Here is a 25,875-nt window from a genome sequence, read left to right on the forward strand (position 1 = left end):
GAGGGAGCAACAACGACGACACCGGGGTTCGCGGCCACGACGGAAGCCCGAGAGGCAGCCTCAAAAAAATGTTGGGGGGGGGGGGGGGCACACGGGGTGGTTGGCGGAGCCAAGATGGGAATCAGAACCAACTCCCTGTACTCACCTTGTGGAGTTGGTCACCGTTCAGGTGCCATGTTCTCCGGTTCTACGCACTGTGTCTCCAGTGCGCCTCCACAGCCCGGTGCGTTCTGTGCCAGCTTCCCGGACTAGTCGTGCTAAAATGGGTATCTGTCCAGGACGGGTTGTGCCGGCTCAGCGCTCCTGGTCTCCAGTACTCCTTCAAGGTCCAGTACATCCTGCACCGGTTTTACTCACTGTGTCCCCAGTGTGCCTTCACAGCCCAGTGCGTTCTGTGCCAGCTCCCCGCGCTTGCCGTGCGAAGGTGGTCATTGGTCCAGGACGCGTTGCACCAGCTCTACGCTCTAGACCTCCAGTGCGCCTCCACAGTCCAGTACGTCCTGTGCATCCTCCCCACACTCGCCCTGAGGTGCGTGTCACCAGCCCGGTAGCACCAGTGCCGGTGTAACGGATGTGAAATGGCTAGCTAGTTAGCGGGTACGCGCTACTAGCGTTTCAATCGGTTACGTCACTTGCTCTGAAACCTAGAAGTAGTGTTGCACCTTGCTCTGCAAGGGCCGCGGCCTTTGTGGAGCGATGGGTAACGATGCTTCGTGGGCGACCGTTGTTGATGTGTGCAGAGGGTCCCTGGTTCGCGCCCGGGTCGGGGCGAGGGGACGCCATAAAGCTATACTGTTACATTGATGCTGTTGACCCGGATCACTGGTTGCTGCGGAAAAGGAGGAGGTTGAAAGGGGGGTGAGTGTAACGGATGTGAAATGGCTAGCTAGTTAGCGGGTACGCGCTACTAGCGTTTCAATCGGTTACGTCACTTGCTCTGAAACCTAGAAGTAGTGTTGCACCTTGCTCTGCAAGGGCCGCGGCCTTTGTGGAGCGATGGGTAACGACGCTTCGTGGGTGACCGTTGTTGATGTGTGCAGAGGGTCCCTGGTTCGCGCCCGTGTCGGGGCGAGGGGACGTACTAAAGTTATACTGTTACACCGGCACCACGCACCAGGGTTCCGGCGACAGTCCCCAGTCCAGAGCTTCTGGCAACAGTTCCTAGTCCAGAGCTTCTGGCAACAGATCCTCCAGCGACGGTCGGCAGTCCAGAGCCTCCAGCGACGGTCGGCAGTCCAGAGCCTCCAGCGACGGTCTGCAGTTCAGAGCCTCCAGCGGGGGTTCCCAGTCCAGAGCCTCCTGCGACGATCCACAGTCCGGAACCTCCGGCGACGATCCACGTTCCGGAGCCTCCGGCAACGATCTACGTTCCGGAGCCTCCAGCAACGATCTACGGTTCGGTTCCTCCGGCGACGATCCACGATCCACGGTCTACGCACACTGCGCCTTGGTCCAATCATTATGACGATCGTGACACATAGCCAAATTGCTAGAAAGGTCACTCCAAACACATTTTCTCTAAGAGCAGCTGTTTAGCTGGTTAAACAAAGGTTAGTGTGTTGGCAAAAATGTATGTCCAAGTCAAGAAAGCTTATCAGCAGCCAGCGACCAAGGCTATTTCCTCAATATTAGCAGTTGAGAAATAGAAAGTTAGAAAGAAGATATTATCCTATTTTCTACTTCTATGTAATAAACATGTCTTTATTCTGTTGTTGCTAACGATATTCATAACAACATTGAAATATATACAAAATATTTGTTCCACTTTCTTTAGTTTTTATATATATTTTTGCGGACCCCTTGCAGTGCATCAGCGAACCTCCAAGGGGCCTCGGACCTCAGGTAGAATACTCCTGAACTAGGTTATCTGCATTCAAAACTGCCCAAACTGACCTGAAAGGTGAGCAATGAAAGCCCCAAATAAAGAGTCGAGGATTTCCAAAACACCTCCCGACTCCTTCCCACGTCTACAACAATGGAATCCCTTGGCGGACTCGATCAAGCATCGTCAGTCTTCCAGAAAGGAGCTAGTAGGCAGCGGTAACGTCATTCCTAGAGGGGCGGCGCGCTGAACAGGAGGTGTTTTCCAGCTTTAAAAGGGATGGAGCCAGCCCCTTCTGACAAGCCCTGTGTCACAGCTACCGGGAGTCTCTGGAAATCTTAATTAGGCTAAAGCACAACGAAACGACAGCAAAACTCATCTAACCATCAGACCAACCCCGAGTGTGTGAGAAGTGCTGTGAAGATAAGCCTTGCGCATACTCTGCTCTCTTTTCCATTTCAGTTTCTATTGGAGTGCTGTCACATGGATGAAAGTGTTTGAATGAATCTTAAATCAGCATTCGAGTTTACTTTCTTTATTGACAAATAATGCGTTTCTTTTTGTTTTGATTAATGCACATTTCTACAGTCTAAAATAGTTCGTTTTTTTTCTCGCAGTTCTCATATGGTACTGCCTGTGATATTATTGCCAACCGTCACAACCACAAAAGTAGACCAATCGCTTGTTGAATGCAGGATACCAGCTGTTTGAGACTCAGCTCCAAATTCAACTTTGGTCCAGTCTTCCCAGCGGCTTTGGGAAAGGAAAGAGGATTGCAGTTTCTCACCTCTCTCGCTACGGAGATGAAGTCTGCAGAAGAAGGTAACCGGCTTTACTGTGTAGCCTATATTTTCCGTTAATTTGACGTGGCAATGTTCAAAAGTTATTATCTGACTGCAGTGCTTGCTTGTGTCATGTTTACTTTAACGACTCTCAAATCGTCAGTTGCTATACATGAAATCATGCGTATTATTATCAAGTTATACACTACAATAGTTGCAACGGTTTGGGAAGGTTTCTTCAGTTACCAATAGGTGTCGGTGTTTTCAGTACAGGAGTCTCCTAGCCGCGCAATACCTGACACGGTGAGCGGAATCCATATGATAACCAGAGCCCGAAATGCGCGGGTGACACTTTTATGGCAACGTGTAGGCAACATTTGAGTGCAAGGAACGCTGTTTTTAGTAGGATACACTAATTTGTGTTTTTTTCCCCCTCCAGGTTTCACAATGACCTTATTGTCAATAATCAGTCATTCACAGCCCACAGTTTAATGCATTTATTTGACCATGTTGATTGAAACTATTTATGTATGTTTTCATGGTTGTGCCTTTCAACCTTGACAAATCTACGTCATGCATGCACACATACCTGGACCGTCCGACTCACTGACAGTGCTCTATTTGCCTTGCCACCTAATTCATGAAGTAGCCTAGGCTACAGAAGTATTCCAGTGCTGATGTCATGGACTTTTTTTGTGGTTTGGGGATTTAATTTGCCTTTGAGGTTTTGAGACGTGGACTGGTGGGGGCTGTGTTATTATTCATTTCAGTCCCTCGTCAGACTCATAATGAATAGCAGACACATGTGCGTGTGTGTGTGTGTGTGTGTGTGTGTGTGTGTGTGTGTGTGTGTGTGTGTGTGTGTGTGTGTGTGTGTGTGTGTGTGTGTGTGTGTGTGTGTGTGTGTGTGTGTGTGTGTGTGTGTGTGTGTGTTTCTGTGTGTAGCTTGCTTGGCTGGGGTATATGCATAACCACTCTGCTTCACCAGTCTGCTGACAACTGCAGTATTGCAGACACACAGTCAGACTTCTTTCTCTGTGACCCAGTACGGTAGCCTGTACCATCATGCCTACACGCACACAACCCCTGTCTCTACGGTGGCTTAGCCACACAAAAAAAGGTGCTCGTGATAACTGACTGCAAGCCACTAAGCTCCTGATTTTCTGAGCCTACAGATGACTATCTGTATCCACCTAGCTCTTCCTGAGGTTCACTCTGTCTGGGCCAAGCAGAGCCCCACCATCTGTGTGGATGAAACCAGATTATATTTAGAGACATGCAAATTGACTTGGTCCCATGTGCTGGGAAAAAGGATTTATGGATGGTAATAACAAAATCAGAGTTAAAACCGTTTGGAATATGGTGACGAGAGAGAAAAGCATGCCATGTGAGTCACTTTAAACTGCAAACGTGTATACAGTATTAATATTAATATTACCATGAATTTGCAGATGCGATTACTCACTGTCATAAACAATCCCTGAAAGCAAGTCACCGAAACAGAGCGTCAGTGATTGTTTTTCTTGGGTTTGAGATATCGTACTTCCATAGAGATTTCACCCCCCAATTTGCTATCTGTCACTGTTAGTTCAGCATTCAGCAGATGCAACCCAGAAATGCAAAGCTCAAGATCGGCAGAGATAACACAATTGAGTGAAAGTCCCGATGTGTGTGGGTGGATGTAGCTCATGTGTTAGAAACACGCACACACACGCACACACACACACACACGGAAGAGGGAAAATCAAATTGCAGTCAGCCCTGTAGTCAGTTGGTGTGTATCACCCCTCCTCTAAGTCACATTAGGTGGAGTGAGAAAGAGATCTGCATCCTCAGCACTCGTGGAGGGTCTGTCAGGAACGAGCACCGGAAAACATCAGCATCTCTAAAGAGAAAAGGAGAAGACAAAACAGACAGACAGAGACAGACAGACACAGACAATCGTTAGAGCTGATGTGTTTGGAGGCTGTTCTCATCACCCTTCGGCTGAGGCAAAGATGAGCTCCCTTCGTGAAGAACCAGAGTTTGACTTCAACTTTTTGTTTGAGTACAGCCAAGGGGGAGAGTGTGGCCACAGGCCTGACAGAGGTGGGTGGTGACGGATCTCTGGATGGGGGGTTGGTGTGTCTTCCTGAACTTGTGGTTGCTCAAACTGTTTGGGGGATTACTTTTGCTCTGTGTACGTTGTACATTATGCAGTTGAGCCTGGTGTGATTATTTTCATCTTATTTACATGCTTTGTTCATGTTTTTGGTGTGTAATTAATAATACAATGGCTACTTAGACTACGTAGGCTACATAGGCTACCATAATAAGGATAGGACAATACACGTTTTGTATTTTGCTTAGCAGAATAATTTACATAGTGGCATTTAGGCTTGTCATTTATTATGATTTCAGATATGAGAAAATCGAATAATGTAGTTATGTTTGCTTCCCTTATAATTGCAAGCTTTTTTAGTGCCCTTCCTTTGCTTTCTCCACCACAATGTGCTCTAATGTTAGTTTGTGTGCATATAAAGTTTCATACTACTGTTAATTGCTTCATTGAGCAAAAAAGAATGAACTTTATGACCTGCTAGATACAATTAGAATTTGACCTGCCACTGTTTCTGGAAATAGTCTGTCGTGAACTAATTTTAGACAGTCTACCCACGTATTCTGTGGTGCATGACAGGCTCGTCATGTCATGTGATGTGCTGTTTGCGCAGAGTTGCGGTTAACGAATATAGCACACAAGCTGGAAGGGGATTGCCCTACTCGAGTACACTGCACAACATTTGGTTGGTTTTCATTTGAGATAGTAAAATGACCCTTATCAGACAGAACGCATTATATTGTAACAATTGTGTAAATTGTTCAAGTAAATGTTAGGGGCATGAAGATCTTTCTTATGTAAAATCAAAACAGAAGGGGAGGTTTGCTCACTAAGTGCTGCCGCTGTTGTCCTGTTTCTGTGTTGTGTGTGTTGTGTGTGTGTGTGTGTGTGTGTGTGTGTGCGTGCGTGCGTGCGTGTGGCAGATAATGTGTGTATGTACTGTATGTATTTGTGTTTATGTGTGCAGCGTGAATGTGTGTCCAACCATTTGTGCCTGAGCATGTATTCTGTATGTGTGCGATGCCTCAGCAGCTGTAAACTCTCTGACTTAATCGCGAGCTCAGAGCAGAGTGCTGTTAGCGTTCAACATGGGCGAGCCCTAATTCACTCAGCGAGTGAAGCGATCAATCAAATAAGGTATCCGGCACTGCTTTGCTGGAGGAGGTCCGATGGTCTAGAGAGCACACCTTGGATCTCTGCACAGCTCCAGACGAACTGTCAACAATATGCTGATATCTCACACATTTCATTGGACCTTGATCAGTTCAATTGACGTAGGGTTTAAAGGATCATTTGGCATTTTTGCCAATCCCGTTATCTACTTCCCCAAAGTCAGATGAACTCGTGGATACCATTTGTATGTCTCTGTGTCCAGTATGAAAGAAGTTAGAGGTAGTTTTGAGAGCTAATGCTAACTAGCACTAGCACAATGACTGGAAGTCCATGGGTATCTGCTAGCCTGCTATGTTTTATGACCTGTAATATAGCTTTTATAAAGGCTTTATGAATACATAGGTGACCTAAAGTAAATTGTTACCAAAACTCTATGAAAAATACTGTTGATGTCTTGGATTTAGAAGTGAGAAAAGGTGCATTTTACAAAGCATCAACTTTGTAAAAACACATTTTTATATGCCAATATTTACAATGCCCTCGTGTGTTTGTATTTTCCAGATGCATATAGCTACACTCCAAACGTCAGCCTGTCCCTGCCACTGGGCATGGGAAACCCCTGTCTGGCCACCCAGTACCACACGATGCAGTCCAGCCCCATTATCTCCGTGTCCTCCTGCCACCAGACAGGCTACGGTCTCCATGATCACAACAACCACAACCCAGTCCAGGGCTACTACATGTCCCACGGCCTGAGGCCTAACGGGGCCCCGGCCCTGGAGAGTCCTCGCATCGAGATCACAGCCTACCACCAGTACCCTGAGGAGGAGGTGGAGGAGAGCAGCACCATGGACCACATCGTCCACCACAAGCTGGGGGTCAACTCCATCGTGACCCTGACGCTGCCAAACGCCGATGGCTACCGCGACCCCAGTTGCCTCAGCCCGGCCAGCAGCGTGTCATCACGTAGCTGCAACTCGGATGCGTCGTCCTACGAGTCCGGCTTTTACAACTATGACAACTCACCCCAGAACTCGCCATGGCAGTCTCCTTGCGTCTCTCCGAAAGGCTCGTCCTCTCTCCTCTCCTGCCCACACGCTCCTCTCGGCCCCCCCTCGACCTCCCCCCGCCACTCGCCTTCTACCTCCCCCCAGATTGGGGCCCAAGCCGAGGAGGGCTGGGCGGGGCAGGGGCCCTGTGGAAGCTCCAGGCCCAACTCCCCGGCTTGCAGTGGAGGAGGTGGCGGCGTTGGTGTGGGGAAGAGAAAATACAGCTTCAACAGCACCACCTACAGACAGCCAACCTACTCGCCCAACCAGTCGTCCACGCCTTCCCCGCGCGGCTCGCCCAGGGTCAGCGTCACAGACGACAGCTGGCTGGCCAACACCAACCAGTACACCAACTCTGCCATCGTGGCGGCCATCAACGCCCTCACCACCGACGGAGTGGTCGACATGGGCGAGGGCATCCCCGTCAAGGCCCGCAAAACCAACCTAGACCACAGCCCCACGATGAGCCTGAAGACGGAGCCGGGAGGAGAGGAGATGGGCCCTGGGAGCGAGCTCCTCCAGGGGGACTACATCTCCCGCCTGCCTTTCAAGAAGGAGAGCTACTGTGGCGGCTTCCTAGACGTGCCCCAGCAACCCTACTCCTGGTCCAAGCCAAAGCCCTACCTCAGGTAGGTGGAAATGAAATACTGCTGGACTGGGAAGTCTTGGGTCAATTAATTGTACTGTATAATAATTTATTATCAGCAGTTTAAAACAAACAAATTTTGACGTTGGCAGGGAAGTCACTTAGAACATAAGGCAGCATTGTTAAGCGTTATTAGGCCTTGAAAAAGACAATGATGCTCATGGAGGTGTTTACTTATTTCAAAAGATTTATGGACTAACATCCAACCCAAGGTCTACTCCTTTATTTTCCCACACGGAAAACAGTTCCTCCACTTGCACCGCTATTTTGCCATCCCAGGTTTTGTCTTGTCTTTTTCCAAAATTACACTTGTTTATTTATTGCAAGTGCCAAATAGTTTTTGTCTTCAAAGACCGCAGCGAAAGGCAGCAGTCGAAACGTAGTCGCTGTATCGCTTCCAAGAGGGCTTCCCTTTGAAGATACAAAACATTTCATAAATCATATTTCGCAGGGAGGAGCAGTGTAGCACATGTGCCCTGTTACCATGGAAACCCCCACACAAACAATACACACAGATAGACACACACACACACACACACACACAGAGACAGACTCCCTACTTAACAAGGCAACCTTTTCAGTTCACGGCGACCCTTTCTCTGTTTTCTCTTTCCTGCCTTGGCAGACTTTCCTGTTGGAAATCAAATGTTTGATTAAGATAATGCAGAGAAGGGAAGTGATGGTGACAAGCCTGCTCAAGGAAACAGTTGGTGGGGTAATCACACAACCGGCTTCCCCGTGCTGCCATGTGCCCCCCCCCCCCCCCCCCCCCCCCTCTTTGGCCACTAAACATGATGTCATGTTCGGCCAGCACAGATAAAGCCTGAGAGGGGGAAATCAGTTCGTTTTGGGTCAACAAACACCCGTAAAGTTCCAAGAGGATGCCAGAGATTGCATTTCATGGCCGACCTTTATGTCAGGGGTTTTATGCTTCACAGGCATCCGGTGCAGTGAAATATTGTCTCGCAAATGTTTGTTTTGGTTCAATATCACTGCAGTCTTCACATGGGAAGATAGGCTAATTCCCTCGCAACATCTGAACAATGATATTATGAGTGGCCAGCTGTGACACTTTCTGAGATACCATGGATCTGTCAGACAGTTGTCTGGTTACTTGGTTAGTTGTTTATTTAAAAATAAAGGACTATGTGGGATTCAATGATTTTTGATGATACAGTTGAAGTCGGAAGTTTACATACACTTAGGTTGGAGTCATTAAAACTCGTTTTTTCAACCACTCCACAAATTTCTTGTTAACAAACTGTACTTTTGGCAAGTCGGTTAGGACATCTACTTAGTGCAATGCACAAGTCATTTTTCCAACAATTCTTTGCAGATAGATTATTTCACTTATAATTCACTGTTTCACAATACCAGTGGGTCAGAAGTTTACATACACTAAGTTGACTGTGCCTTTAAACAGCTTGGAAAATTCCAGAAAATGATGTCATGACTTTAGAAGCTTCTGATAGGCTAATTTACATAATTTGAGTCAATTGGAGGTGTACTTGTGGATGTATTTCAAGGCCTACCTTCAAACTCAGCTCCTCTTGGCTTGACATCATGGGAAAATCAATAGAAATCAGCCAAGACCTCAGAAAAAAAAATTGTAGACCTCCACAAGTCTGATTCATCCTTGGGAGCAATTGTCAAATGCGTGAAGGTACCACGTTCATTTGTAAAAACAATAGTATGCAAGTATAAACACATGGGACCACGCACATGTCATACCACTCAGGAAGGAGACGCGTTCTGTCTCCTAGAGATGAATGTACTTTGGTGCGAAAAGTGCAAATCAATCCCAGAACAACAGCAAAGGACCTTGTGAAGATGCTGGAGGAAACAGGTACAAAAGTATCTATATCCACAGTAAAACCAGTCCTATACCGACATAACCTGAAAGGCCGCTCAGCAAGGAAGAAGCCACTGCTCCAAAACCGCCATAAAAAAGCCAGACTACGGTTAGAGACTGCACATGGGGACGAAGATCGTACTTTTTATAGAAATGTCCTCTGGTCTGATGAAACAAAAATAGAACTGTTTGGCCATAATGACCATCGTTATGTTTGGAGGAAAAGGGGGAAGCTTGCAAGCCGAAGAACACCATCCCAACCGTGAAGCATGGGGGTGGCAGCATCATGTTGTGGAATGCTTTGCTGCAGGAGGGACTGGTGCACTTCACAAAAAAGATGGCCTCATGAGGAAGGAAAATTATGTGGATATATTGAAGCCACATCTCAAGACATCAGTCAGGAAGTTAAAGCTTGGTCGCAAATGGGTCTTCCAAATGGACAATGACCCGCAAAATGGCTTAAGGACAACAAAGTCCAGGTATTGGAGTGGCCATCACAAAGCACTGACCTCAATCCTATAGAAAATTTGTGGGCAGACCTGAAAAGCGTGTGCGAGTAAGGAGGCCTACAAACCTGACTCAGTTACACCAGCTCTGTCAGGAGGAATGGGCCAAAATTCACCCAACTTATTGTGGGAAACTTGTGGAAGGCTACCCAAAACATTTGACCCAAGTTAAACAATTTAAAGGCAATGCTACCAAGCACTAATTGAGTGTATGTGAACTTCTGACCCACTGGGAATGTGATGAAAGAAATTAAATCTGAAATAAATCATTCTCTCTGCTATTATTCTGGCATTTCACATTCTTAAAATAAAGTGGTGATCCTAACTGACCTAAGACAAGGAATCTTTACTTGGATTAAATGTCAGGAATTGTGAAAAACTGAGTTTAAATGTATTTGGCTATGGTGTATGTAAACTTCCGACTTCAACTGTAGCTCTACTTGTATTATTGATACCACCAATGCACTATGTTAAGCCTTTAGGCATGTTGTATAGTTGTGCTGCTGAAATGACTATGCCCCCTCCACACACTTAGGAAAAAAATTGCTATCTAAAACCTAAACGGGGTCTTTGGCTGTCCCCATAGGGGAACCCTTTATTGGTTCCAGGTAGAACTCTTTCCAGAGAGGGTTCTACAAGGAACCCAAAATTGTTCTACCTGGAACCAAAAACGGGTTTACCTGGAACCAAAAAGGGTTCTCCTATGGGGACAGCTGAAGAACCCTTTTGGAACCCTTTTTTCTACGAGTCCACTTGTCAACACCTGTCACAGCAAGATTAAAAAAACACAGCCGACTATCCAGACCACATGCCTCTTTCATTTAGTTTCATTTAGTTTTCATCAAAAGAGCCATTATTGCCCAGGCTTTAGGAATGACATACATCAGGCTATGACTTCAATTGATTAGATCAGAGCCAATGATGAAATGGAAAAGATCAGGACATAAAACAGAGAAAACAGAGATCTGGATCGACGTGAAACGGATCCATCTTTGAGCGTGCGTGGGTGCGTGCTTGTAGGTAGCCTGGTGGTTCTGTACGTTTGTATTTTATCCAACTCCTTTCTGGTTCCGTTCATTGTCATGCCAAGCATATATGTCCAAGTATTGCATGATGGCTATAGAAGAGTTGGCTACGGCTCATGCAGCTGGGACCAAGCTATTCTGTAGATTCTTGTTTGTATTATTATATATTATATTATTATATCTATATGTTCCACAAAATACCAAGCACGGTCTCTCTTCATCATAGCTCCCTGCCCGCCCTGGATTGGCAGCTGCCGTCTTGCTCTGGCCCGTACAGTCTGCAGATCGAGATGCAACCCAAGTCCCACCACCGTGCCCACTACGAGACAGAGGGCAGCCGCGGGGCAGTCAAAGCTTCGTCCGGAGGTCATCCGGTCGTACAGGTACCTATCTCAATAACGTGTGTGTGTGTGTTCTCTATTATGAATGTCCCTTGAAGCCAGGAGTACCGCAGTAAGAGGTCACTGTGGCTAGCAGTTGCACATATTGCCACAATTAGCATGGAGCAGGACCATCACCTCTCAGTATTGTGCTTGGCAAGGCTTCCAGAGCTCACGTCACTCTCACCGCAGCGGCCCAACACAGAGCTCCTTTCTCTCTCTCTAAGGCCGTCACACTGTTTGGACATGTTGGTTTACTCAAGGTGGGGACCCTGGTAGGCTACTAAGACAGTAGTGTGTGTATGGGGGGAAGGGGGGGGGGGGGGGGGGGTCATTATATATTCACTGTGTATAAATATAACAGCACATATTATATGTTTAAATGCAAAGCAAATACAAGTATAGCATAGCACATTGCCTCTTACAAGGGCTGAGCAAACCCTCTTCTCTTCTCTCCAACTTGGTTCCTACTTCTCCCCGAAACACTCAACATGTATTGTTAGCACTGCAGCCCGTTTTTTTTCTTCAAATAGATCTTTTCAGCACCACGTAACCTGCCGAGTTTCACTTCTGACAACCGCTGTTGCGCCCAACACGGTGTCATAGACAGAGCCATTCAAGCTACAGTTTCTCGCTCAAAAGGAAAGTAATTACACCCATTCATTAAAACCCTTTGTGTATGACGACATAAAAGTGCACTGTTGACGTTCTACTCCCCTGCCATCCCGTGTTGCACTGAGAGACTTTGACCAACGTTCAGTGTTATAGCAGGTGAAACTGAACTTGATTTAGTTTCGTTTATACCACTTTGTGACTCAGGCTGTATGTCAGTCTTTAAGGGGGTCTAAGGAGTGAATCAGGATTAGGGGAATTAGCATCCTGTGTGTCCTGGTAATCCTGGTAATGACGAGGACAGTTACTGTCTTACTACACAGATACTTTAGTGAAGTGAATGGAGAAGAGACTCCAACACACTAAAGCATAAACCCTGATGAATCTCCATTGAGAGCCTCAAGCATCGAGGCCCTTTTTTCCCCCCGAGGCCCGTTTTTGATTCCTCAGAGCCTATCTCCTCGCCTCCTTCTCAGCCGTATTGGAGAAAGTCCAAGATCCGTCCCCTCAGATGTTCTACTCCAATAACTTTTGTGAAGCAGGGAAGGAGAAAGGATGTGAGGATTCAAGATTCATTGAAAGAGCCAATATCACTTGTGTCCATTTTTTATTCAGAATAGAGTACTGAATAAGGTATTAGCAACTGTGGGACAGCCTATGGTGGTAATATTGCAATGGTTCAGATTAACAGAATGACAGCTGCTCTAGTGACGCGCATATTCTCACCCACTCACATTGTTCACATTTTTTACTTTTATGGAACAATGATTCAACACCTCGAATATTACATTTGGAGTGAATTAGAATCTCTGGGAAAATACGAATCAAGCTTCTGACTGGAAGTTAGTTGGCAGAGAACGATTCATGCAGAAGATCAGGTTGATACACACGCAAACACACACAGCGTTAGCAAAACGAAGACAGGATTTCGTCATATCTCTTCCCTGTGTGTAGGATGTGGAGGCACATATCTCTTTCTCCTCCTCTTCTCGCTTTCTCTCTTTCTCTCTCTCTCTCTCTCTCTCTCTCTCTCTCTCTCTCTCTCTCTCTCTCTCTCTCTCTCTCTCTCTCTCTCTCTTTCTTCACTCATCCTGTGCAGTCCCCAGGGAGGCTGGATAGGGGTGATAGGGCATGTTGTAGTCCCTGGGGTGCCCTGCTGTTATGAGCAATGAGTGGCAGGCGATTGGTGGGTGGTGCAATCATGGAGAATGGGTGAGTGTTTAGTGATGTGGGAGGACAGGGAGAGAGGGAGATGGAGGGAGAGAGAGAGAGAGAGAGAGAGAGAGAGAGAGAGAGAGAGAGAGAGAGAGAGAGAGAGAGAGAGAGAGAGAGAGAGAGAGAGAGAGAGAGAGAGAGAGAGAGAGAGAGAGAGAGAGAGAGAGAGCACATGCAGAGAGAGATGTTACGAGGGCAGACAGAGAGAGTGAGGCGGTGGAAGGGTGTAGGGAGGGCAGAGGGAGGGAGCGGCGCAGAGGAAAGAAGGAGAGAGGGAGGGCACAGGGAGTCACCAGGCAGGCAGGCAGCTGGGTCTCGGCTGTGTTACCCCCAGAGAGACTCTGCTTCCTGCTGATTAGGGCCCGGGTGGCCCTGGGGTTCGGTGGAGGGAGAGGAGGAGGGGTAGGGTGAGGTGAGACTAGTCCCAGAGCCCATCCAATGCCTCCTCCCCCACCACCATCCTGGCCCAGGGGGCCTCCGCTTCACTGCCGATGTTGCTCCTCGTGAGCCGCTCATTCTTCAAACCTCTCTCCCACACCGACATTCCCAATGCTGGCTAAACCTGCACAAACACCAGCACTGGGGTTTTGGCTCAGGGCTGGACAGGCACAACACCTACCTATGAGTGAATGTGACATGTTCCATCGCTGTGCACACAACAGTTTAAAAATAACATGGTGAAAAACATGATGAGACACTGTGTCTCTAACCTATCAGTCGATGAAGCGTTGCAACACACGCTATGACCCCAGCAACACTGACTGACAAACACCTGACTGAAAAACAGTTACTCAAAACAATGTTTGCTACCTTTACAGTGGCACTGTTTCTGTCTTCATGACCGCTCAATTTTCTAGCACGGAAGTCCTCCTGTAGCTCATAATGAACAGAGGTGTTTTTCTAATCCCGGCTGCCAAACACACAGGCTCCCCTTTGTTTAGGAAACTTCCCTTTCTAACAGTGACATCATGCTCAGCTCCTAGCTCCGTCTCCTCCACCATACCGCTCTCCACCGGCCCCTCTTGCAGGATGAAGACGTAAATCTGGGGAGGCCCCAAACTGCAGCCTGTTGCCACAGCCGCACACTGATGGAAACCTCCAGATTATGCGGTACACTGTCTGCACTCTGCTGTCCGTAACCCCTCAACCCCTACCGGTTTCCGTTCTGGCTCCTCGATCCAAAATTCCATCATTTCTTTTGGAGATCGCTACAGTGCAGACCTACAGTGCAGGCCTCTCAGCCCCTTCTCATGATGATGTACCACGTCCTGACCCCCGCGGCCACTTTTCCACTTTACTTACTGGCTGCAGACCACAGCGCCCATTAACGGGATGGAGGGTCCTCTGCTCTACCCCAACTACCCTCCCCGTTCTCCCCCTGATGATTCGCCAGGCTCCCCTCCTCTCACCACAGTTATGTCCAACGTCTACAACATGGTTTCCAAAGGCATGCTCAGGAAAAATCTTCGACCTCCCTTTACACCGAAGACCACCACGTCATGATGGATGAGTTTTTCCAAAGGAACCAATATTATGATGGAATTGAATGATTGCCAAAGTGGAATTACAGGGAATTATATTTGTATTGAGGGGTAGCAACCTGGGAAATTTCATTCAGAGATTGAGACAGGAAACAATAGGAAACACATAGGCACACAGTGTTAGACAACACCTGTAGAGTATTAGACCCATCACACAGTGTTGTAGTAAGTACTACATATGGATAGAGTATATACTGTAATTATAATGACTGGGCCTGCAGGGCCTGCCTTACTACGACAGGCTTCTCTCTCTCGTTAACTCTCCGTTTGGAAAATAAAGGCATGGTAGACAGAATGTGTCTCTCATCGCCATTAATGTGTGCTTGGCGTAACCATCTGGTAGAACTGTGTGTTACAGTACAATACGGCAACCTTTGTCTTTTTCCTTTGGGATGACATGAAGGAGCTTGGCGTATATGTGCTGCTGGTCGAACATGTGCCGTTTCATCTTGACATCTATGCTGGCTGTGTAATGTCTTCAGCAACAGCTACAGTCAATGTACGTTCGCTGTAAAGACTGTCGTCTATTGTGTTTTAAATCTGGTGCCACTTCTTGTTTAAAACATGAAAGACGCCTTTGGTTCTTCCGTGCAGACTCCTGGGTTGTGTTCATTGACGGACACCGTCGTGAAACGTTTCGCAACAGAAATGAAAATGAGCATTTCTTATTGGAAAAGTTCTGATCGTACCTCCCTGTTTCATTTCATTTCGAGAGCATTTTTCTAATTTCGTTTTGTCCCTACTCAACACGACCGTGTACTGCTCTACAAGAGGGAGTCATGGCTGTTCGTCTGTGCCCCGACGAGCAGTTAGGGTTCCCATGAAACTCTGTTTCTGCCTCCGAGGGGCTTCCCTTACTCACAGCCTTGGTATATTGGGCAACCACTAATTACCATTGAACAGCAACTGGAAAGAATTGGACTAAATGACTGCATTTTCACTGGTTTGAGGTGAGGACCAGAAGCCGCCGGATTTATGAGGCAAAACACTGGTAACCAGCCTTTATATCAGGGGTAGACTGAAATCATTTACACATCACTCTGCCCAAATGTAATACCCTGTACCTAAAACGTAATGCCTAGACATTTTGGTAACAAGTCGTTCTTTTATTTGGAATCTGGACTTTGCTGGTCTAGACATGGGCCAGGACTTGAAACGTTGCCCTTGATTACATAACGTTGGGGGCATACGCTTCAATACAAACTTTGAGGAATATAGCCGCTTTGTCGCTTGTATAAAGAAGTGCCATTTGGAACTTGGGGAAACCCAATACGTTAAAAAGTCACATGATGATATATAAATACTGTATGACTGTGAGGCACTGGAGAAAGATGATCATAAAGACGGTATGGAGGGAAAGAGACAGCTTGGATGAGTGTTCGAATTGGGTACAGCGAAGTCTCGCCGTGTGACTGTCAGCACTTGAGAGAGGGAGCGTGATAATGGGGAAAACCTGAGCTGCCCTCCTCTCCTCCCTCCTCTCCCCTTCTCTCCTGCTTCCAGTCTTCTCTCCCCACCGCTGCATGCGCCACGTGGACTACGAGTCATGACATTTCTCTAGGCGGTGATGAAATCTCTGTGAGCTAGAAAGAGTTAGAGGGAAAGAGAGCGTTCCAAGTGCCGGCCCATATTCACACTCTCCCCACAGCCCAGACTGTGCTGCTACTCACCAGCAAGTCACTTTCTTAAACAAACATGTGCAAATCTTTTCTCTGTCATATTTCAACCGGGTCTGTCTCTAGAGCTTGAGCATAGCACTGACAAGTGTGAAGTCGAGTTTTAATATAAACAGTACGTAAACCAAGGTAATAAAGCACCAGCTACAAAAAAAAGAATAAAAAACATAAAGTTCATTAAGCTATCACTGACAAGGACACATGATTCTCATTAAAGAGAACATAGCAAACGTGGTTTGAAAGCCCATAGGAAAAACCTCTTCGGAGCACCACCATCTCAGGGCTGAATTTTAGCAGCCGTGATGATGGATCTGTAATGGTTCATGTGAAATGAATGGTGGAAAAGGACGGGGTGAGCTCTGGTTTCTGAGCTCAACACCCTCGCAGTTACACATCGTCAAAACCCAGACATCCCAGCTGCGTACAATTACACAATTAATGCTTCAGCGGACATGTACAAACTGTTTTATTTGAGTTTCGGTCTGTCCTGCATGGCACGTGTTGGAAGAGGAGATGCTGTCTAACTTGCCAGTAGATGGTGGTTAGAGGTGTAAAGTAATATGGCACATGCAGTGGCAGAAGCTGGTGTGGTGTGACTGCAGCAAATTACGCTTCGATTCAAATTCGGTTTGAGATGATCTCAAAGATAAATATACGTAGCCCAGCTTGACTACATTCACAGCTTAGCTAAACTCATCTGGTCAAGATTAGGCTGTGTGTCTAGACTCATCGATGGCTGGAGACACAAATATGAAGTAGGATTCACAGGTGTGCGAAGCCTCTCTCGTTGAACCACGCTTAAACTTTACCACGGTTCGTCAACTTCGTCTTTTCTTATTGCCCTTGTGAGGATTTAAAACGAAGAAGTACATTTTGCGCTCAGCTTGTGGTTGGTGTGTGTGGACTAGGGAAGGTCACAGGAGCAGAGAGGGAAAGAGGTAGAGAGGGGATAGGGGAGAGGAGGGTTGAGGGAGCACATATGGTAAATGAATTGAGGGAGAACGCCCAGGGGGGACCCTACCGCGTTCCTTTCGCTGTCGGGAAGACCAGCATCGCTGAGGGTTGCTTGAACTCATTAATCACTTCCCTACCCCACCGTAGGACACCACCGCCATCGTGTGCTGCGGCAGCATTTCCGAGTGAAGGGATAAAGAATACCCCCAACACACATACACACTTCACCTCTTGTGGTTTATCCATACACAGACACGTGGAGGCTGAGGCTAACGTAATGGTTGGAGGTCACCAAGAAATTCAATAACATAGTCTACCGAGGAGCAAAGTACAAAAGGGACAGAGGACACAGGCTTCGCAGAGTGGCAGCCTGCCTTTTATTAAATCATAAAGAAATTATGCCATTTTTTAACAGGCCGTTTTGCGTTTTCAAATTGGTACCTCATGCCCGGTTCCATCGGTTCCGTCGTAGCATGATGGTACGACTTTTTCCTTCCTTCTCGGGTCGACTTGTCTATGTGTAAGTAACTGGTAGCATGTGGCGGCTAAGCGTAATAACCACTGGTGACACTGTAAGTAAAATATAAAAAGGCGAGCAGAGAGAGGCGTCTGCCGGTGAGGTCACCGCATGGATGAAGTGCTCTCTGGAGACACATAGACTTCAAGAAGCTCCTGACCCCAGCGTAACTCACTGATGACTAGCATGTGTGGCTAGCACACAGGTCAGGACAGATGCTGGAGACACTGTGGAGCTGTGAAGAAGAAAAAAGGGGAAAGCGAAGGAGAAAAGGAGACTGATATCTGAAATCAAACAGGTGATGATATCAAGTCGAGAAGTAGAAAACCAGATCATTTTGTAATGATTGCTGCTGGTTTGTCCATTATTGAGACCCTTGGATAGCATATATCTAGTACTGTACTGCACTGTGTTGAGAATCACCAACAGAGAGCTACTGCATGGGCAGGGATGAGCATAACTCGATGTGTCGCACCAGCCAATTATGCCTTCAGTTTGTAGATCACCTCACCTCACTTGTTTTCACAGTCACCTGGCAAGTTTATCATCAGTTTGAGCAAAATGAACTCAGTCTTTCTTCACTGCCTTCACAGATGCGTGCTGATTGTGTCTTCGGTTGGTAATTCTCCTTTGTGTTTGGCAGAGTGTTTGGCAGAGTGGGTTGTTACTGAGTGTCAACATGGCCAACAAGGCAGACAAAATACTGGAGATACAAGATTCCAGTGACATATTTCTCTACCCTCAATTACTTCCCAATCCCTGACCCCCCCCCCCCCGCAAAGGTAATTATAAATCCATTAATCAGATTATGTCATAAGGTTACATGTGGTCTGTGTTTTGTTCAATGACTCAATTGGTTAAATAAACACTGGGTCGCTTATTCCGTTTGACTCGCTGTTTTCACTCGGACACCGCAGCGCTGAACTTCCACAAGACTGAACTTTAAAGAAGGAGATTTTGAAATGATACACTTGTACTGGGGAGATAATTGAGCAATTTGTGAGATTTTTTCAGATGGACGTTGTTTGGTTAGGACCTGTCGAGTGTAAGTGATTTCTTGTGACGGTCTCTGAATGTGGTCAAGGACCTAGCTGTGTGAAGCCACGGAGATCTGTCCAGTGTTACCCAGTGCGCGGTTTGCCTGTTGACTGTTCAGAACGGATCCCCAATTTTTGGAGGGTCTCTAGGTTTGGAGATACTTCCAAGTCCACATTAAATGCACATACGCACGTATGTACGTACGCACACACACACACACACACACACACACACACACACACACACACACACACACACACACACACACACACACACACACACACACACACACACTTGAACAAACATTACCTGGGAGCTGGGAGGTCTAAAGATTTGGTTGCACCGGAAGTGGTCCATTGGGTTAGCAAATGGGCCTGGGTCAGGATTCTTACCCAAAAATATTTGGTAACATTCACCACATTGAGGAATGTGCACCTCTGCCATTTTCTCCCGAGGTTGGAGTATTTTCCCCCTCTCCGAATGGGTTTCAACCATCCCCCATGCTTCTTTCTGCAGACAGTGTTGTTGTAGATGGTTGTAGATCAGGGCTCTCCAACCCTGTTCCTGGAGAGATACCCTCCGCTAGGTGTTCGCTCCAACCCCAGTTGTAACTAACTTGATTTAGCTCATAAACCAGCTAATTATTAGAACCAGGTGAACTAAAATAGGGTTGGAGCGAAAACCTACAGGATGGTATCTCTCCAGGAACAGGGTTGCAGAGCACTGTTCCAGATGCTTCTTCTGGTTGTTTTATGGTTGTTCTAGGTGTTTTCTGTTGTTCTAGATGGTTGTCCTGGTTGGTCTATGGTTGTTTTAGATGATTCTAGTTTTTCTAAGGTTGACTAAATGTTCAATGGACTGACAGGCATCGCCTTCTCACCTAGCTGTTGTTTGTCTATTGGGGCTATTGGAGATCACACTCGGCAGCGATAGTCTACTGAGTTTACTGAGTAGTACTGAGTAGTAGCCGTCTTAGCTAGATTTCCATCCCTGTTTTTTTGGTGTACTTGCTTTTATTGGGGAATCTGTAGCAGCTGAAGGTGGTCTGTGAGAGGAAGAGGGGAAGTGTATAACTGTTTGAAGTGGTGGTTCCGATACAGGGGCCTCTTTCATCTCTGTGTGACACCGTCTCTGGTTCCGCTCCTGAGCTTCATAGGCTTTAATGAAAATCATAATGCATGTTCATAAATGCCCAGTGGCCAAGGGATTGTATGCTGTCAGCATGCTAGGCACAAGTGTGTGAATGTTTTTAAAGGGAGTGAGCGACTTGCGATTAAGCTATCCTTGCTTCACTGTGATCTGGTGTTTTCTTTGTGTGGAAGTCAAGCTATCCATGTAAATGTGGATAGAGATTTTCTTCTGTATTTTGCAACCAATAGTAAGTAGCCTGAGCTCATAGGAGCTGGAGCCTATCTCCTGCTTCTGTAGCGTGAGGCAGCTTGATGTACAAGTACACCCCCTGGACAGGACGCTAGTCTATTGCAGGGCCTTATCCTCAATCAATCTCCTGTGTGCCAAGATTTTTACAGTCTTTGGTATGACTCGGCCAGGGATCGAACTTCCATATTCCAACCTCAGGGTGCTCTATAACCACACGGCAACTGAGTTTATCATTTATTAGGACCAAACGCAGAAGAATGTGATCAACAATGTAGAATGTGGTGGTTCATTTCTTTACTGTCAAATGAGGAGAGACAAACTTATCACACAAGTCAGAGTTATACTTAAACTAAATCTTTAATCACTTATTAATAAGGGAGCAGGTCAATACAACGCACACATATAAAATGAATCGATTGAGTGCTCTACGATAATGATGGCTGGTCATGGCTAGTCGACGATTCACGCTCAGATGATTCGTTGAGAGCCCCGAGACTAAGAAATATGTTCAAATCGATAAAGAGTCATGACATTTTGTTTCAATTGAGTGTGCGTCACTTTTGACCAGAATTTATATTTTCTCATAGACATTGGTATTTTGATATTGTGTGTACAAGACATTTATTGAACACATGTGGAGCTACTAATCATCTAGGATTTATTGTTCTTGAGATTTTGCTGATCACATTAAAAAGCAATTCTATAAAGGATTGCATTTAAAATACTTAATACGTATTGTGCATCAGCAGAAATATTCAACATAGATTGCCAAAATACTGTTTATGATTACCCCTTATGAATTCAACTCCTTTTCTGACATGCAAATGAATGTTTACTCACGTCAGTCCATTGCTGAGGGGATCAAATCCTCATAAACATTGTGCATCATGCTTAGAGACAGACTTTTAAATTATCGTCTTGGTTTTCTATTTGGTCTCCAAAATGGTCACTTTCCATTGAGTCACTGTCGACTGCTAGCCTCTCCTTGGGCACTTTTTTATGGCGGCTGTGAGGTTTTAATGAACAGTGAAGTGATGGGAAGCCAACCTCTCCATCAGCACTTGTGTCTGGCTGCCCAGAAGATCTCTACCCCAGACAGACTACCTCCAAAATATCAAAACCCTCTTTAACCCTCCCCTAAAGGGATGTACATTAACAAACCGCTCTCAAATTCGAAAAACAGAAGTCTCCAAGCCCCGAAAAACAAATCCGACCAAAGGGCCTATTTTCTGAAACCTCCCCCCAAACAAACTTCACTAAAAGCAATCATTAAAGGGCTTCTTAACTATCGGTACCTGATGTGGTGTTCAATCTCTGTTTCCCCAAATGACGGGTTGTTTATGAGGTGCTTTAAAACCCAGCGTTGGGTCTCACCTGGATCTCTTTGTTCTCCCGCCAGCTCTACGGTTACATGGAGAGCGAGCCCCTTACCCTGCAGCTGTTCATCGGGACCGCAGACGACCGCCTCCTGCGACCGCACGCCTTCTACCAGGTCCACCGCATCACGGGCAAGACTGTCTCTACCGCCAGCCACGAGGCCCTGCAGTCCAACACCAAGGTGCTGGAGATCCCTCTGCTGCCCGAGAACAACATGCGAGCCATGTGAGTGCTTGTCCTTTCTACTCTCCTCTCTCTCTCTCTCTCTCGCTCTTAACACTAGAAATGCTAGGCCTCGAAGGACCCCCCCTTTGAAGCAACGAGCAAGCATTTTTGACTGCAACATTCTAACAGTGTAATAAATGCATTTCATATTTCATTCTAATTTGGTTGTGTTTATGAAGGTCTTGGGTAACATTAAAACACAATAGCATTTTCATTTGTTTAAGTTACTGTAGGCCAGGGATTATCAACTAGATTCAGACGCAGGCAGATTTTTCCTTGAGCAGATGATCAGGGGACAGGAACATAATTACAAATAATTTGTAGACTGCAAATTGACCGCAAGAAGCCCAAACAGATATAATATTTGACTAAAGCTGAATAGGTTCAACCTTGCTTACATTTCTATACGATCATGTGTCTTTCTATTGTGTGTGGGAACACTTGGGAACAGATTTCCAGAATTAAAATCACTTGGAGCTGATTTTCTGGTATTTTATTATATATATATATATTTTTTTTACTTTGTTTTGTTTTGCTTACAAAACTTGGGTGGGGGCAAATAAAATCACCTGTGGGCTGCCTGTTGGGGAACCCTGCAGTAAGCTATCTGCTGCTGCATGCTCACATGTGGAGCGCATGAAACAGCGGCTATTCTTGGCAAGATTTATAATTTGAGTGTATCTCTTCAATTTTGAGAGTTATTTATTAACAAAAGTGTTTCGGAAACCTCAGAATCTGCTCTTTCTGATATTATATTGAAATCAAAACGTCTTCCCTGTAAAAAATAAGGAATGTCTTCTTAAAACTGCTTACAACACAAGTTATGTTTGTGATATCGGAATTCTAACAAAATTCTAACAACAGGCTTATTTAGGAGGGGGGCATGACTAACAATGGCAGAGATTTTTATATTTTAAATTCATATGCAGTCAAAAGGACTGCCTCTGCGCTTCTAGTGTTAAAAATGGTACCATTGCAGTATTTGCAATGATCACCAACAGTGTGTGTTGGTATTCAGGAAGAAAGACAACCAAAGCATGCCTAATACAGTGCAGTACATAATGTATAAGTCTAAAAGGAATAATACCCAGGAAATCAAATAGGCCTTATTTCTGTTGGTTTTCTACCCATTGCACACAATCTGCCATGTGCATAAAAATACACAATTCCTGAAATCACTATATCCTTGTGTGCAGTTGTAAATCACTCTCCAACTCCGGATCTCCAGCAGGTCAGAAGGTTGTGCTCCGCAGGGTACCCAGGCAGCAGCTCCTGCCCTGGTGCTCTGTTCAGGTCACAATTGGTCTGCTGTCCCGAGGCCCAGGACTTTCTCTGATGGAGAAGGCAGCTAAAATCTCAACTCAAGCTCCATCACCACCTACTGTAGCTTTTCTCTCCTCTGTGTTTCAATGGCATAATATACTTTTTTAGAAGATCTGGTGTAGATCGAATGGGTTTATATTAAGTTCAAGCTTATTTGAATATTTGTTTAGATATTGTGGGAGGTTACGAAGATATTTGGCAAGCACCATGAGATATCAGATCTCTTTGACTGGAAAATGAACTTATTTGGTTTAACCGGGTTGAACCTTCCATTTCCAACAATGCTATACTGCCTCTTTATAATGTATCAAATCTAGACAGGGGATACTTTGAGGAACTTCAGCCATTACACTTTACAGGGCACAATGGATACATCTGATATTCGAGAAAACGATTCAGATGACGTCAGGTTTTCCCTTTTGTCGTCACCGTATAAGCTAGAGCGAGAGAGCAGTGAAAGGATATAGTAGAACTGAGCCTCGGGGTCGGGGTAGAACATTGTAGGCCAGGGTAGTGTCCATTAGGTCACGCTACTGAAAACGTTTTAAAGTGTTTCGCGACAGAACAAGTAAATGAGCATTTCTTAGTCCAGGTAGTACTTCCGTGTTTCAGTCTGTTTTCATCTGTTTGGTGTCTAATGAACACAGCCCATGTTTCCTCTCTCTACCGACTGGCTGGAAGGCCAGGGTCTGTCTGAGGAGGGTCGGTCGCTGACGGAGTCTTTCCATTGAGCTGTTAACAGTCAGCCTGATAACACTCCGGCCAGCCCTTTGCTCTCACGCCAGCTCTCTCTCGCTCGCTCACTGTGTGGGACGTTACATAGACGGTACTGTAGACAACCGATGTCAGACTCCAGACACATATCTCTTTCTTCCCTATTGTTACTGATAAAGTTTTATCTGTTGTTTAGTATCCACCCATTGAAATGGATAGTAGCCAGTAGCTACTACTTTATTACACAATATGTTGTCTCTGAGAATCTAGAAAATTCTGGGCTACTTCTATACTATGATTTCAAATCATGTAACATTCACTGGACAAGTAGAGTTGTTGTTGGGAAGAAGAAGAAAAAAAATCCACTCAACTAGTCAAAATTTGTCAGTTCATTTTGATTTGACTAACAAATGTCAAATAAACCATCAACCTGAAAATCAAGTTTTTGTTCGGTAACCGTTTCTTGCCACCTTTCCTGTACAACTGACTAGGCATCCCCCTTTCCCTTTCCACCATTGCAGTCAGTGACTTAATGCTTTGTTTGACACTGTTCCACCACAAGTGTAGGATACATCTTGCAGTGTTTTTATGACCATGCTGTCCCTACAGATCTTTCCTTTGAGCTGACTTCAACATATCGCTGCTACTGCCGTGACTGGCTGCTCCACACCATAGTGCATGAAAAGAGACACTAAAGTTCATTCCAACAGTAATTTGACAGTAAAATAGAGCATGGCATACTACCTCTAATGTGTTTGTTTTAAAACCATGACTGCATGACTGAACACTTGCATCGTGCATGAGCCACTAAAGAAACGTGTTGTAAGTGTTCTCTAAAAAAAAGATAGACCAAAGTGAAGGGGAAAAATAGATTTGTATAAAACTTGACATTTAACATGTTCCAGGAATTCCACCCAAAAAGCTACAATGTAAAATAATTGAAATGCCAAGCCATATCCCATATGTATTTTTTGACTTTTTACCAGCAACTTTTTGGTTTTAGTTTAATTTCTTGAAAGGCCAGTCTGAAAAGTCATGCCTTTTTCCCCTAAGAAGGAAAATCCTCCTGCAAAAAAAATATATTAAATGAAATTAAATAAATAAAGACAGCAAATAAAAAAAATAAGTCTGTAGCTAAATGTGGCATTGGTTAGTAAGGTTGAAACCGTAAATGTTTGAAAAGTTTAAAGTATGAGACCCGAACAGTGCAGAGGGAGCATTTTTTTACTATTTTGAGGAAAGACAGAGGGTTATAAAGTGGCTGTGAGAATGCAGGCGGCAGCCAATGGGCTTCTCCTCTGGAAAGTGACGGTGGGGAGACCAAAGGCCTGGGCGGTGTTCATTAGGCACTAATAGACGATAAACTGAGTGAAACAGTTGCAAATAGTTTGAAAGCGTTTTCTGTTACTTGCCCTAATGAACACGACCCTGAAGATTGCTCCAGAGATCTGTATTCTGGGGCGCCAGGAACATTAAAAGTCACATAAACAAATTAATGTTGTTCTTAGAAGAAAGTGGGAGTGACTCAGTAGTGTTCTGCGGGACTTCCGATATCTGTGATCCGGGACTTTAGACGAGACGTCTCTGAGTAGGAGTGCTGATCTAGGATCAGTTTAGCCTTTTAGATCATAATTAATAATATTATATGGACAGATCCTAGATCTGCACTCTAACCTTGGGAGAGGCTTTGTGGATCTGGCCCTGGTCTCTTTGATCAAATAGGGGAAAGGGGGATACCTAGTCAGTTGTACAACTGAATGCCTTCAACTGAAATGTGTCTTCCGTCTTCCGCATTTAACCCAACCCCTCGTTCCAGGACTTGTTCATGACAGTGAACTAACTGTACATCTGCATTATACTGTAGATGTCTCTATGGTCTAATGATGATGACCTAATAATAATATACTGTACTTTTTTATGTTTCTGTCATATGATGATACAGTATGATACAGTATATTCCATCTGTAATCTATGTCTCAATATAGTCTGATGATCATGGTCTATAATAAACTCTGGATTCCGGAGACAAG

General features: G+C 45.5%; 1 protein-coding gene across 3 annotated transcripts in view; it reads left to right on the top strand.

Annotated features, from left to right (window-relative positions):
• The first annotated feature begins 2,102 nt into the window (after positions 1-2,102).
• Positions 2,103-25,875, top strand: part of LOC139564026 (nuclear factor of activated T-cells, cytoplasmic 1-like) — a 65,630-nt gene continuing 41,857 nt past the window's right edge. The window contains exons 1-4 of one of the 3 annotated variants that reach the window (XM_071383219.1): positions 2,103-2,644; positions 6,377-7,493; positions 11,120-11,276; positions 21,606-21,808. In XM_071383219.1, coding sequence (XP_071239320.1) covers positions 2,512-2,644; positions 6,377-7,493; positions 11,120-11,276; positions 21,606-21,808 — 1,610 coding nt within the window. In that variant the 5' untranslated portion in view covers positions 2,103-2,511. Of the gene's footprint in view, positions 2,645-3,911; positions 4,693-6,376; positions 7,494-11,119; positions 11,277-21,605; positions 21,809-25,875 lie in introns of those variants that run through there. The other 2 variants (XM_071383217.1, XM_071383218.1) reach the window with 2 other exon arrangements.

Source organism: Salvelinus alpinus, chromosome 35, assembly GCF_045679555.1.
Source record: "Salvelinus alpinus chromosome 35, SLU_Salpinus.1, whole genome shotgun sequence".
NCBI lineage: Eukaryota > Metazoa > Chordata > Actinopteri > Salmoniformes > Salmonidae > Salvelinus > Salvelinus alpinus.